At 37.5% G+C, this 15,235-nt stretch overlaps 1 protein-coding gene across 1 annotated transcript in view; it reads left to right on the plus strand.

Moving 5' to 3' along the window:
• SEMA5A (semaphorin 5A) overlaps positions 1-15,235 on the plus strand; it is a 199,978-nt gene that overhangs the window by 157,352 nt on the left and 27,391 nt on the right. Inside the window, exons 13-14 of the mRNA XM_083360625.1 lie at positions 3,099-3,280; positions 5,322-5,465. Coding sequence (XP_083216751.1) covers positions 3,099-3,280; positions 5,322-5,465 — 326 coding nt within the window. The remainder of the gene's footprint in view (positions 1-3,098; positions 3,281-5,321; positions 5,466-15,235) is intronic.

The raw sequence follows: 15,235 nt of genomic DNA on the forward strand, positions 1-15,235 counted from the left end.
TGAAAATGAACAGAAAATATGTTTTTTATTATTAAAATTGGAAGAAATGCATCAAATACATATGCCTTATTCTGAAGTCACATCAAACCAACATTTAACATAATAAGAATGAGCCATAAAGACTTGTACACCTTTCATTTAGGAAGATTTCAGAAATATTCACTTTTGAATTGAGTTAACCATGATTTGTCATCTGACCTCATAATTTATTTGAAAGAAAGTTCTTGATTAGAAGTCTTCTATTCACTGGTGAATTATAGCATCTTCATTTCATCACCATCCCTTCCCTGCAATGCTGAAATCTGTGTCCTTATTACTTTCATTCTGGCCTAACAATGGTTGGGTGATTCTACAAGACAATATAAGTAACTTATATAGTATAAGGGAAAGGACTGTAAGTTGTGAAACCAAGTCATTCAAAGCAACCATCATGCAGACAATATATAAAATATAGTTAGCTGAAAGCAAAAGCACAATCTTTGGAGTTTCCCGTGGTCTTGCTGGATTGATGGGATTGTGTAAGCCATTACTTCCCAAACGTTTTTCCTTCATTACCCAAAACTGTTTATCAGAAAGTCATTTTTACCACTTACCAGAATGTCTTTGTTATGTTAAGATAATGGGTTTATTATTATTACTCAAAGAAAACTACTTCTACCCAATTTTGGGTATTTAGCTAAATTTGGGAGGAACTGGTATAATCTAAATATTTGCTCCACCTTGTTGTTATACCCAAAAAACAGTACTTGCATATTTGCTTATTTATTTGTTTATTTGATAGAAATGGCCACCCCCATCCCCCATAGCAATAATTGGGCAACATACAAAAATTAAAACCATAAAATTAAACCAGGAGTCTAGATAACAAACGGCCAAGGTTGAAAAATGTACAACAGAAAAAAATAACTAAAAATAATCAATTAACCAAATTTGCTTAATTTCCTTGCCCAGATGCTCAGTGGGAGACATCTTAGCAGGCTACATGAAAAACGGAACAATATCTGCTACGAACTCAAATACTAAGCAAGAGTACTTACTTAGTATTTGAGCATGTATTCATAACTGCAGATTATAACTGCAGATGTAAGAAAACCTGGCGAGGCCATGTGGTTTTGGCAACCAGCAGCATGACAGTTGCAAGGTCTGTTTGTAATTCTTTTTCTTTTCTTTTGGTTCATTACTCATTGCACTCTTAGCTAAATCTTAGCTAAAAAGTGTGGAAACAACATTTAATTCTCTGTCAGTGTGTGTACATATTACATTCTTTAATTCTGCAACTTGATGTAGGAGTTTTCCCCTCAAGAAAGTAATGACTATACCTGTCTTTCTGCATATAAATAATCTTATTAAACATACACACACACACACACACACACACACACACACACACACACACACACAAACCACTCTGCTATATAAGCACCCAAAGGAGCCTTATAATGCATTAAAATTATTATGGTTAAAGTACCAGCCTAGAAAGCAGGAAACTGTGAGTTCTAGGCTTCCCTTCGTCACAAAAGCTGGCTGGGTAACTTTGGGCGAGGACCAAAGTTAAGTGAGGACCTCTTAGGAACCCCATCATCTGCCAATTTCCCCTTTGCCTTTGCTTGTGAAGAGCTGGCAGAGTATGTTGCAACTTGCAATTATGTGACACAGGGACTCTTCGATGTTGTAATTGCAAGCTAGGTGCCAAGTGCCCAGATAACAATCATGTAACTGCAGGGACGCTGCAACAACCCTAAGTACAATGTCCCATCATAACTACCATTCATTCAGTATTGTCATATATTTGACGGGCACTGAATAAGTGGTTGTTAAATGAGGACCACTTGTAAATTCAATTTAACAGTTAAAAGCTTGATGAAACAGATATCTTTTTGCCGACTCTCTTAAATCCTGGGAGAAGGTTCTTGAGAACATTCATTAGCTAGAACAGTGATGGCGAACCTTTTAGAGACTGAGTGCCCAAAACCACCTTGCCCCTGCCCCATCCCCACCTCTCCTGCCCGCAGGGCAACTCACAACCTCCATGGCCCACCACACCAGATCGCCCAGGCAGTCCAGCAGCGTTATGGTGGCCACACCCTCTGTACGCGCCCCGCAGCATCATCTGCACGTGATGGGGTGTGAGGGCAGAGTCTTGTCCTTGCTGCCTAGCTGCCATGTCCTTGACTGCGCTGCTCCGTGCAGGCTGTGCCCAGGGCAACTCTCCTCTGGGGGGGGCTGCTGGTGAGGAGGGGGCCACATGGGGTGGTGGAGCTGGGGCGATGGCGTGCGTGCCCACAGAGAGGGCTCTGAGTGCCACCTCTGGCACGTGTGCCATAGGTTCGCCACCACTGAGCTAGAAGCAAGACAGGAGAAAGCCATTTTTTGCATACCAGATAGCAAAGCTTTCTGGCAGGAGAAACCCCATCAAAAGGCCCTGTCCTGGTGCTCTAAACATACCAGTTGGTACTGACAGAAGAGAATATATGTAGCTGAGGGCTGAACTATGGAATCTTTGGTGCTCTCTGAGCTTGGTGGTTTTCATGGAGACATTTCATAACTAAACTACATAATATGAGTGCACTGATGGTGTTACCTACCTTGGCAATGAAACATCTGCAAGCAAACAACCAGGTTCAGAGAGCACCAGGGACCCCTCATTGCAGTTGGTTGATTCATAATGGGAGAGGTGGTCCCTCCGACAGCGCAAGTCCATATGAAAGTAGATGGTTCCTTAGACAACCTGGTCATAAGATGTTTAAAGCTTTATAAATTAACAATACCAATTTAAAATTAGTCTGAGCTAATTCATAATTAGAACATAACCGATAGTACAGTTGTTTGTACATGTATACAAAAAGAGCCTCCCCTGCATATCTTAAGAGTATGTATTGGCTGCAATCAGCAATACATTAAGCCTCTCACAATTATCCAGGTTTGACATTATCAGTGCAAGGACAATTGTGCTAGGCTGTGCTTGTCCAAGAAAAGTTGCCCAAAACAAGGTGCTCTTGATCAGTGAGGTAAGTTGGACCTGTAATTATTTATATAATGACTATCTGTTATCTTAAATAAGATCACTGGAATTTATTCTTTTCTCCTTTGGTTTCCAGAAGAGGAATTTGACTGTGGATGGCCATTTTGGTTCCTGGTCAGAGTGGAAGCCTTGTACACATGTAGATGGATCAAGTGTAGGCATTTGCCTCTGTAAAACACGTTTATGTGACAATCCAGTTCCAAAATGTGGGGGTCGCCAGTGTGAAGGGTCAAGTATTGAGATTGTTAACTGCTCTAGGTATGTAAAAAGTAAAATAAACATTGTAATATTGAATTGTTGGGAAAGTACTCATAAATCCTGATCATTGTTGACAATAGAGCCACTTCAGATTTTATATGTTTAAGGTAAGCCAGTGTAACGCAATATATTACATGCATTGTACGTTTGACAACAAGTAATTTTAGTTGCAGCTGGTGATAAAGTGTGCCAATTACAAGTGTTCCAAATGTAACAGTAAGCACAAAAATGCTTCAATTCCCACTTTTAGTGCAGGATAAAATATAGATCTTGCAACCAATTTGATCCAGTCTTACTTTACAGTTATATTCAGATTCTGCCTTTTCTGGATTAACAGTCAGTTCTAGACCCCAAACTAAACATACACACACACACACACACACACACCACTCTGCTATATAAGCACTCAAAGGAGCCTTATACCAGTAAATATATTAAAATTATTAAAGTGCTGGCCTAGAAAGCAGGAGGTTGTGAGTTCTAGGCTTCCCTTAATCATGAAAACTCTTTCCTTTAAAGCAGGCTGCATCCTGCCCACGCAGGCCATGCCCATCCCAGTGCCACAAAGGCAAAAACTCCTGATAGGTCACCATACAGCCTGTGATGCTATTGGGCTTGACACCCCTGCTCCAAAGAATTTTTCAACTGGGAAAAATTGGATCTTCTGAAAAAACAGAGGATCTAATCACGTAAACATGTAATTAAGACAATATTAGATTGGCTGTTTTTTAAAGCTGCTTGGGCATTGTGATGAGATTTCTAGAGTTGATTAAAGCAGCGGTCCCCAACCTTTCCACCTTGGCAGCCTGGCCCAATGCAGGAGGGTGTGTATGTGATTGGTAGGTGCAGGTACATGCGCACAACTCCATTGGTGCAAGGTGTGGCCATGTGCACCCTACACCCACTCGAATGCTGCTTTGGTTGGGAGTGGAGGACGCTTGCGCTCATGTGTGAAGCTCCACTCGTGGGTGGGAGAGTGCTCACACACGCAGCTGCATTTACACAAATGGAGTGCCTTTCACTCACGGGAGTGGACCTTCATGCACAAACACAAGTGCCCTCTGCTGAAGCCCGCCACTCGTGTGAGTAGAGCTTTGCATGCGAGCACTTGCCTGCCACTCATGCGGCCCAGTTTGAAACAAGCTGTGGCCCGTTAGTTGGGGATTCCTGGGTTAAAGAATATTGTCAGATCTGCCTCCACTTAAACCTCTAAACAGAAACAATCCTTGGCTCCATTTGTTGAGAAAGGTATGGTTTTATTAGAAGTCAAGTGTTTTGCAGTACTGCATAGCCAGAACTAAGAATCCCTAAATTCAACTTTCCCCTCCCTTAAGTGCTTCCCATTGCTGAAACCCCCCCCCCCCACACACACACACCCATGTCCAGTAAGGTTGAAGCAAGATGTTTCCAGAATGGTCACTTCAAGTATGCAGCTGCGTTCTTCTTCCAGCTTGGTGACCTTGAAGCAGTGTGTCGGGGAGATACAGCAGTTAAAAATTTCACTTTCCCCCCCTCAGACATTCACTCTCCCATACACACACACACACACACACACACACACACACACACCCCAGAATCCATAGAAGATTGTCACAAAGCAAACTTTTGGTGGGAGCTGATACATATTTAATTCTTTTGTTGATCATCATTGTTCTTGCTCCGGGTACCCTACAGAGACTTTTTCCCCCTGGGGAACTCAACTATCTCTTTGGACATGTGTTATGTACTGGGCTCATTAGTAATACCACGTGGGTTGGTGGAGCAGCTAACGGCTCTCCAGCAACCCAGACTACAAGTCTCCAGCGCTACAATTGGCTATCCCTAGGCAGCAATGGTTGCTTCAAACCTATTGGCTGCCACCTAGGGGCTAGACTATATATTGCGGCTAGTTACAGCCATTTGTTCTGTTCAGATTCTGCACGAAATAAACTATGAGTTTCCCTGTACTCAGTTACCTTGCCTTCATTCCTGTGCCAAAGAACTCGCTACTTAGCAACATGCACACCTAGAAATTACTGAGCATGATCTATTGTTCTTACAGAAATGGAGGGTGGACTCCATGGTCATCTTGGTCTCCTTGCAGCACTTCTTGTGGAATAGGCTTTCAAGTACGTCAACGTTCCTGCAATAACCCAAGCCCTCGCCATGGAGGCCGTGTATGTGTTGGGCAGAACCGTGAAGAGAGGTAATAGGCTAATATCTCCATCATTTGATTCCCCTTTGTTTGTATCTGTGTTACCATGTTGTATTTCTTTAATGTCACTTATCCTTTGTATAATTTGCTGCTTCCATTCTTGGCAAATAGAAAATAAATTCCTGAAGAAGTCATCCTTTGACTGAGTAATCTTAGATTATTGTTGGCTCATCTCCAGCCTTCCTCTTTTAGGTATTAAGAAGGTGCTAGACTTGTAATTAAAAAGAAAACTATTGGGCTGGATTATTATCTGGACTCTTTTTAGTACCAAACCCACACTGATCATTCTTGTGGATGATCTGTATTAAAAATTGTTATTGGATAGTGCTTCTCTTCTTATCCCACTGGATTTCTCAGCAACTTTGGATACCCATCAGTCATGATCAATCCATCAATCAATGAACTGCTTCTGAGGGCTTGTAGTGAGAGGCAGCGTTTTACAGTGGTGCTGCTAACTGAACTTATCTTACAAGGTATAGAAAAAAATAAATAAAATCAAAATAATTAAAATTAAACAGACAAAATTAAAATTAGACAAAAATAAAATTGAAGAAAAACACTTTTTAGGCTTACATATTAAAGTGGAGATCATCGATGTTGGAAAATATAAAATATGGAGTTATTCTGATCTGGAAATCTGCAAATGAATGGGGGAAAAGCATCCATCAGAATATACAAAATTAATGCAAGAAGATGGTATCGATCTGATTCCACTGGTTTGCCAATCAGGAGTTGCCCCAATTTAGTATTACCATCTACCCAAAACCAAACTCAAGTGGTATAATTTTAAAGGCAAATTATTGCATTCATTCATGGATGAAACGAGCTGATATTAACAATCATTTTCAAAGTTAATCCAGAGATAAATAACTACTTTGCAACACATAGATAAAACAAATCAAAATTTTCTAACACACTCCCTGATTAAACTTTTTCCTATTCTTATAGAAAATAATGTAAGTGTAAAGAAGTAATTACCTGGAAATTTCTTTTTCTTGGAATTAAACAGAGGCTGAAGGAGAATTAATGTCAGTTTTAAAGGAAGAAAACATTTTTCATTTCTGGGAATGAAGGTGTTGAAAGATTTGATTGCATCTAGATGCTAGAATTCAGCCTGCGAGAAAAGTGTGTATTTTCTGTTCAGATGCTGTCTGTCATTAGAGGGCCAGCTGTGATTGTCAGACCCAGACCTGAAGATTTTATTTTACAATTTAAGCACTATACGCTGCTCACCAGATGTCTATGAGCATACATACATGTATTTTTTAGAGCAGAGAAAAGGGCAAAAATGCCACAAGAATAACAACCATCTGCTCATTTAGGATGTTTTAGCCGTGCAGCTTAAGAAAAATGTGAATAAACACAACTGTAATTTGGAAAGACATAAAGTAAAGAGATGTTTTTCAAAATGTAGATGTGAGAAGAAGCCAATGAAAACAAACGCTTATGAATTTTAGGACCTTCCTTACACGTCATGCATTCTGAGCGTGGTGTTAGCATGCTACATGTAACGCTGAGCTGGAATACAGACAACAGTAGGGGGACTTGCAAGGGAGTCCATTAATTCTAGGTGCTAGCTTACCTCAGATAAAACTGGAATTCAGTTGTGGTTGTGATATGCTGGCCAGAAAAAGCCAGACTGATTAATACTGTCCTTACCCTACACTTTATATTATTAAGAAAGTTGTTTGACACCCTTGATTGACCAAACTCTGATGGATGATAGAACTCAGTATTTGTGGGCCCATCTGGAAAAAGAACGGCTAAATGGTAAAAAAACAACAAATGAAAAAAAAAAGAATTTGTTGTGTCTATGAAACTAAGGGAGTAGGAAGGATGTAATAGATCTTAATGAAGTTTAGTCTGATCATACAGAATGGAGTTGATGGGTAAATGCAGGGAAAAGTGTAGGTTTAATTATGAATGCAAAATATATGTAAGAAATACAAACTGTTACCATTTGGGTTGCAAGTACATCTGAAAATAGCAATTCTTAAGAGAATGAATGAAAATAAAGTCAACAGGTGTGTGAGAAAAGGGCGAATGTCTTCCAAAAGAGAGTGGTGGGGAAGTAAAGAATAAAAGGAACTGATAACTGAATAATTGCCATTTTATGAATTTCAGCATCATATTACCATTTTTATTATGACTGGTGTGATTCAGCCATTGGTTCATTGTCACCAGTTGCACACCAGTTTGAGAATCGTGGTGAAAATATTGATGTCCATAAATTTGGATTGATTCATAAGGGGAATTAGGCAACTAAGTCCAACATTTCTGTTGCTAAGGATGACAGTTAAGTGAGGTTTGCCACATTTTATGATCTTTCATGCCACAATTGTTGAGTAAAATCATTGCAATTGTTTTTTTGGGGGGTGTGTGGGGTTACTTCTTAATTAACAACAGTTAAGTATATAGTTTCGATAATTCTATTTGTCATTTTAGTTGCCTTATCGTAAATCCTGTTACCATGTTTATTTCAGCTTATTTCTCCCCCCAAATTCTAAATATGCTTACAAGTGACAATCTTTTCAACATTTAACTATATTTACATTGGTGGATTTAATTCTGTTTTTTCCTTGTAGACCCTCTCATGGTTTTATATTTCTTAATAAGTAAAAAAGTAGAAAGAGAAAAGAAAAGAAAAGAGAAAGACAAAAAAGAAGAAAAAAAGAAAAAGAAAGAAAAGGGAAACAAGAAAAAGAGACAAGAGCACTGAGATACAAAAAATAACATATAACTTAAAATATGTATCCCTCCTAATTTAATATATATTTATTCCCTCAATTTCTTATTCTTTTTTACCATATCTAAGAATGTATTTAATCTATTTAAACTTTAAGCATTCCATTCAATAGTTCTAATCATCTAATCCTTTAACTCTCATTCAAAGCACATTTTTTATGCTTTTCTTATCGTCACATTTAAATAACTAAAACATTTGCTTTTGTTTAAATCATTTCAACTTTTTTCAGAAGGAAAAAAAAACATATTAGTTAAGGGGGAAAAATTCATCCCTCTAAGAGTAGTATATTTCAAAGTTTTTCCATTTCTTTAGCCATATTCAAACAAATGTTTCTTTTTAAAGTATTCTTTCTGATAAGCTCCATCTTCTATTTTCTGAATTTCCATTTTAGTCTTTTTTCTCTGGCCGTTGCCTTTCTTAATCAATTTGTTTTGCTGCATCATTTGTTTCCCTGTAAGGGATTTTTTCTCATTCTTTTCCTTATCTTCAAAGTTGCTTAGACGTGTTGAAATATTTCCCATTTGGATTAAATCATAATTTTTTATTTTATATGGTTCCATCTTCAAGTCTCTATCCTCAGAATTATGTTTAGTCATCTCTACTGTATTTTTCTGGGAAATTTCTTGGAGTGAAATTAAGCTGAAAATAAGTTGATTCATGCTCTCAAGGTGATTCTGCATTTCCTTGTAGTTTAAAGTCATTGTCCTTTGAAATTTTTGCCGCTTATCATATGTTTACTTTTGTGAAGTGATCATTTTATACAGTTCCATCTTTAAGTCTTATCCTCAGAATTTTGTTCAGTCATCTCTACTGTATTTTCCTGGGAAATTGCTTGGAGTGAAATTAAGTTGGAAAAAAATTGATTCATGTTCTCAAGGTTATTCTGCATTTCCTTGTAGTTTAAAGTCATTGTCCTTTGAAATTTTTGCCGCTTATCACATGTTTACTTTTGTGAAGTGATCATTTTATACGGTTCCATCTTTAAGTCTTATCCTCAGAATTTTGTTCAGTCATCTCTACTGTATTTTCCTGGGAAATTTCTTGGAGTGAAATTAAGTTGGAAAAAAATTGATTCCTGCTCTCAAGGTTATTCTGCATTTCCTTGTAGTTTAAAGTCATTGTCCTTTGAAATTTTTGCCGCTTATCGTATGTTTCCTTTTGTGAAGTGATCATTTTATACGGTTCCATCTTTAAGTCTTATCCTCAGAATTTTGTTCAGTCATCTCTACTGTATTTCCCTGGGAAATTGCTTGGAGTGAAATTAAGTTGGAAATAAGTTGATTCATGCTCTTGAAGTTATTCTGGATTTCTAAGTAATTTAAAATCATTATCCTTTGAAATCGTTGTCGCTTATCATATGTTTCCTTTTGTGAAGTATTCATTGCTTCAGCTTTGTTACTCTCACTTTGTTTACACAGCTGCATTTTCTAAAATCATTCCAATTGTTAAGTTAGCAACATAGCTGTTAAGTGAATTTGGCTTCGCCGTTGACTTTGTTTGTCAGAAGGACACAAAAGATGATCACATGACCCCGGGACATTATAACCATCATCCAAATTTTGATCATGTGACCATAGGGAAGCTGCAGTGGTCATAAATGTGAAAAAACAGTCATAAGTCACTTTCATTGTTGATGTAACTTCAAACAGTTGCTAAATGAATGGTTGTAAGTCAAGCACAGTTTTATTTATTAGCTGAAACTAATTCACAATTCTGTTGGACCAGTCCACTTTTCAGTATGTGTGTGTGTCTGTGCATGCACACTGAGTCATTATTGATTCTGGCGACAACCTGGACTAGTCCCTGTAGTTGAACCTGAGTGTGGATAGCCAGAAATGGCTCAGGATTAACCATTGGTATTAGGATGTACATGCCATGTCAGATATTATATTTTTCTCTTATTTGACAGAGCTCTGTAAGAGAAGTTATAATTCTTACATCCCTTTTGGATAATTTTATTTTCAAATGTGCATGTGTATATGCATGTGCATCTATATGATATATATGTGTGTGCATGTGTGTCTGTGTTTTATTTGTATTTTATACTGCTATTTCAAAGTTTATTCAGATTGCTAAGTTCAATTTCTCCTTGTGGCATATTTGTGGCCTAAGCAAGCCCGTTAGTGTATTTTGATATAATATATTATGCAATGCAATGCAATGCAGTGCAATGCAATGCAATGCAATACAATACAACATATTGTCTTTTAACCATTTTTTGTCTGCATGTGCTTTTCTTGGCTATCTTGACATTGTAAATTTGGATTTCAATAATTTGGATACCTGAATACCAATTCTCTTCTGATGATTAATTAGTTGTAGAGGAAAACAACATCCTCACAGAAGAACAAGCAGGTTTTAGACAGAACAGATCTACTATTAATAACTGCTTTGTTTTGAACCATCTAATTGCCAAATATGCCTATAAGAGGAGACCCCTGTTTGCTGCTTTTATAGACCTTACAGCAGCATTTGATATGGTAAATAGAGACGTACTATGGAGTAAATTGACATCTCTTAAAATAGAACCCAGACTTCTGGCTTTGATTAAAACCCTTTACACAAGTACCTGTTTGAGGGTGCGGTATGGGGTTAATGGGGCCCTGACTAACAGGATTCACACAAATAAAGGGATAAGGCAAGGGTGTATCCTGGCCCCATTATTATTTAATTTATACATCAATGACTTGCCAGGGTTAATGAAGGATACCATGGTACACATGCCGATGATCCTAAATACTTACTGTAACAGCTTGCTTTATGCTGATGGTATGATTTTATTATCATACTCACAAGTAGGATTACGTAGGCTATTAAGAAGATTCAGCTCTTATTGCCAGGATAACTCCCTAATTATTAGCAAATCCAAATCGAAAATAATGGTGTTTGGAAGAAACCATCAGAGACATAAGTGGCAATTAGATGGTGAACCAATTGAGCAGGTTAATACCTTTGTATATTTGGGAGTAACTTTTTCCAAGACTGGATCTTGGGCCTGTCATCATCAACGAAGTACATTTAGAGCAAAAGCCCGTTTGAATTTATTGCTCAAACTAAAGAACCATAGTTACCCAGGGTCCCTAGCTCCACTACTCAAAGTTTATAAGGCTAAGGTTACGACAATGCTCTTGTATGGAGCAGAAATTTGGGGTCTTTATTCAACCACAGCTTTAGAACAAACACAGTCCCAGCATCTGAGATGTATTTTGGGTGTAGACCCAAGAACATCTGCTGCAGCAGTTAGAGCTGAATTGGGAATTCATACAATTCAGGCATTATCTAAAATTAGAGCTTATAACTACTGGTGCAAAGTTAATGAAATGGAGACTGATAGACTCCCCAAATTATGCCTACTAGAGCAAATAAAACTGCAATCACAAATCTCCTGGATCACCAAACTAACAAATTTTGTAAGAAGCTGTGGCCTTCCTGTTTCTTGCGTAACAGGAGAACAATCTAAAAAAAGAGTTGCCCAAAGAATTAAGGATATAGAAGCACAAACTGATATAGCTATCCTTAGTAAGGTGGGTAACTTGAAATGGCTGAGTAAATACAAATGTACTTTTCAAGTGGACAGTTATTTGAAGTTACAACTCCCAAAACATCTTAGGGAGATATTTACGAGGGCGAGATTCGAACAGCTTGATACAATGGTCAGATATGGGAGATTTCATGCTATACCGTACAATGAGCGTCTCTGCATTTGCGGAGGGGCAGAGGTAGAGGACCTGGCTCACATCCTATTTGACTGTTGTTTGTATAAGAGGGTGAGAGACAGGTATCTTGGTCTATATACCAAACGAATGACCCATTGGGATCCCCATATCAAAATAACTTACCTTATGTCCGGCCAAACTTGAAAAGAACATTCAACGTAGCACAGTATTTAAACAAAATGATCCAGTTAAGATCTGCATATGTGGGACTGATTGGGGTAGATTGTAAGGGCGACTCCGAAATATAATGTTATCATATTTTATCTATATCTTAAATTTGTATTTTATTACTATTTTAACTTAAATTGTATTTTAATTCCATTTTAAATTGTATTTTATCAAATTCCATTTTGGATTGTTTTTATCTAGTTTCGGTGATGGTTTGTTGCTGGAACTTTGTACTTTGATATGGCCCAAGGGCTAATCAATAAAGTTGTTGTTGTTGATTAATTAGTTAAGTTTTTTTGGCAAGATTTAAAAAGTGGTTTGCCATTGCCTCCTTCCTAAGGCTGAGAGAGAGAGACTGGCCTAGGGTCACCCAACTGACTTCACGCCTAAAACAGGACTAGAATTTAGTCTTCTGGCTTCTAGCCTAGTGCTGTAACTACTACACCAAACCCGTTCTTGTTTCACCTAATACTCAAAGGCAGTTGAACTATTACAGCTTTTCTAGCGATGCTATTTTACCATTAGGGCCAGATCAAGCTAAATTATCTTTAAGACAGAGGATTTAAGAAAAAGAAGATCACACTGCTGCCCTCCCATAGAATGTATTTATAAATAATCAAATTTTAACTTCCAAACCAGCTTCATACTTATTCCAATATTTTACTTCTACATTTAAGTTTTAAATAAAGCCTGTTTTAATGCCCTCCCCAAATCTAATTTAGAAGGGTAATATAAGAACATTCCTTCTGAAGTACAATATTATCCCTGTACCATGGGTGTAATAGAAACCACAGCTCATTTTTTTTCTTTATTGTCAGCATTATAGTGTCACCATTATATTTCTTTTAACTAAATTTTCAGGGCATTCTGCTAATTTCTGATACACAGTCAAGATAGATTGTTAAATTTGTTACCTTATGTGTTAATTCCATTCAGAAATTGCCAATAACAGTTATCATCAGAGTTAGTGCTAATTTTATTGTTTTAAGAGATAGATTGATATAGATATAGTATGTCCCTTGCAGTTTACACTAAACTTTCTGTCTTTTTAAGATTAAACCATTTGTGGAGGAAAAAAAATAAGTAAATATTGCTTCCTGATTAATTTGGAGCAATGTCTGTTATGTTTTACTGACTGATTTAATTTATTAAAACAAATATCTCTAGGCTGGGCTTCCCTGGGTGTATTATAACATACCTCTCATTATTTCAACAAGTTTGGTTGTTGACATTCTGGCTGGAAGTGATAGGATCTGTAGTCAAACCTATTCCAACACACTAGAAGTGAAACAGCCTGGGAAAGTCTGGATAGTTGTGGGTCTCTGATCAATGAGGTAGAACTCTTTTGCCTAGTAAGAGTTAGTAATAAATTATATAACCAAACAACAGCATTTTTCTTTTTTTTATGTGTAAAAGGGGTGTTCCTATTCTGCCAGTAGAAGAAACTAGCTTGTTTTCTTTCTCATTACTTAAAACTGTTGGAAGTTGAGCATGGCCTGTTGGATATGTCAAAGGTCATATTTCTTGCTTGACAGTTTTTCCATGTTACCTTCTCAATTCTGTCTCATCATTTCTGGACACAAGGTCAGTGCAGAGGTCTGTCTACCAGTCAGAGACTAATATTCTTGCATTGTTTGTTTTGTAGAATCATTGCAAACCATAAATCCTCTGGGTTTCTCGAAAAGGAAAAAAAAATAACACGGAGGGGAATATCAGCAGGGAGAAAGCATGACCTACTAGTTTGAAATGCTTCCAAGAGGATTAATTGGATTTTGCTCAGACTCCTGTGTTCCAGCAGATTCATTCTTGAAATGAGACTGAATCATATTTGAGATTTCTGGGGCTTGCTTGCTTTTGGCTGCAGGGAATGCAGTTGTGTGCTGTGCATACAGGGAAGAAAATATAAAACCGGCATCATTTTTTTTTCCTTTTATTAAATGCAAAACACTTTTCAAAAATATTTGGGAATGTTCCAACTCCAGTTGTCAGCTGTTACTGTCTAAACTGTGTGTGAAGTAGAGTGAAATGTAAAACAGGTCAAACGGCTTGGCTATCCATAAGGGGCATAAATTGATAAAGCCTGGCTTGAATAAGGCTGACATTGAGGCCTCCTGTGGTTATAATTAAGGCTATGCAGAAGCAAGCCTTTCTAGTTTTGAGGCCCAGTCCGGAGTTCCATAAATGGTTGGATATAGTCAGAGCTGGTTTCTCCAGAGGTGGCTCAATTCTACTTTTTGCCTGGATTAAAAAGATGCATTTTTTTTTCAGCATAGGAAGGTTACAAACCTACTGATATCACTTTTTCCAGCAGAATGGAAAGATGTTTGCAAAAAACAGGGAGCTTTACAAGATTGTGAAGCATGTCAATTTTCATAAAAGCTGTTGTTTCTCTAACTTTGTTATGGGACAGAATGCGATAAAAGCTTGTAGTAAGTAGCCTTGCAGCGGGTAAGAAAGAAGAAAGAGTTTCTGAAAGAACTAGTGATGTCTCTTCTTGAATATGAGGGAACTGATCGCTGGTTTGAGGTGGAAATAACCATTGAGTTATTTTTTTCTATTCAGAAAGTCATTTGGCTAGGTCAGCTGGCTGGCAGAGTTCACACAATACCATACATAACTGAAAAACTGGGCAGAGTGAGCTGGAAGAAATAACAGAACTCAGGATCTCTTTATCTTTCCACCATATTGGAGAAGTCAATGTTTATCTGAATACAAAGGTCACTCTGATGGGATGGCAGACCAAATCTAGTATTCCCACCCCATGCCATTTTACATTAGTAGTATTCCTTTCTACATGTGGCTGCTATGGTACCACTGTTCTTATAGTATTTTGGAGTTCCAAAGAACCAAGTGATGTTGTCAATGTCCAAAATCAAGATGGAACACATTATGACCCATTCTGTATAAATAAAAATCTGTTTTAGATTTTCTTTTCAACCTCATCATCAGGATTTGGTCAAATCTGGTTACATCTGTATGTATAGTCGTATATTATGTTAAATATTTGCATTTTCTTCTTGTTAAATTAGGTAGTTAAATGTTAATATCACAATGGTTGAGGTCCTTTTATTATGCAGCTTCTGGTCTATCCTCAGATCTATAAAAGTGAGTAAGCAGTTCAGCATGTAGAT

The sequence above is a fragment of the Vipera ursinii genome (genome assembly GCF_947247035.1).
Source record: "Vipera ursinii genome assembly, chromosome: 3".
NCBI classification, from domain to species: Eukaryota; Metazoa; Chordata; class Lepidosauria; order Squamata; family Viperidae; genus Vipera; species Vipera ursinii.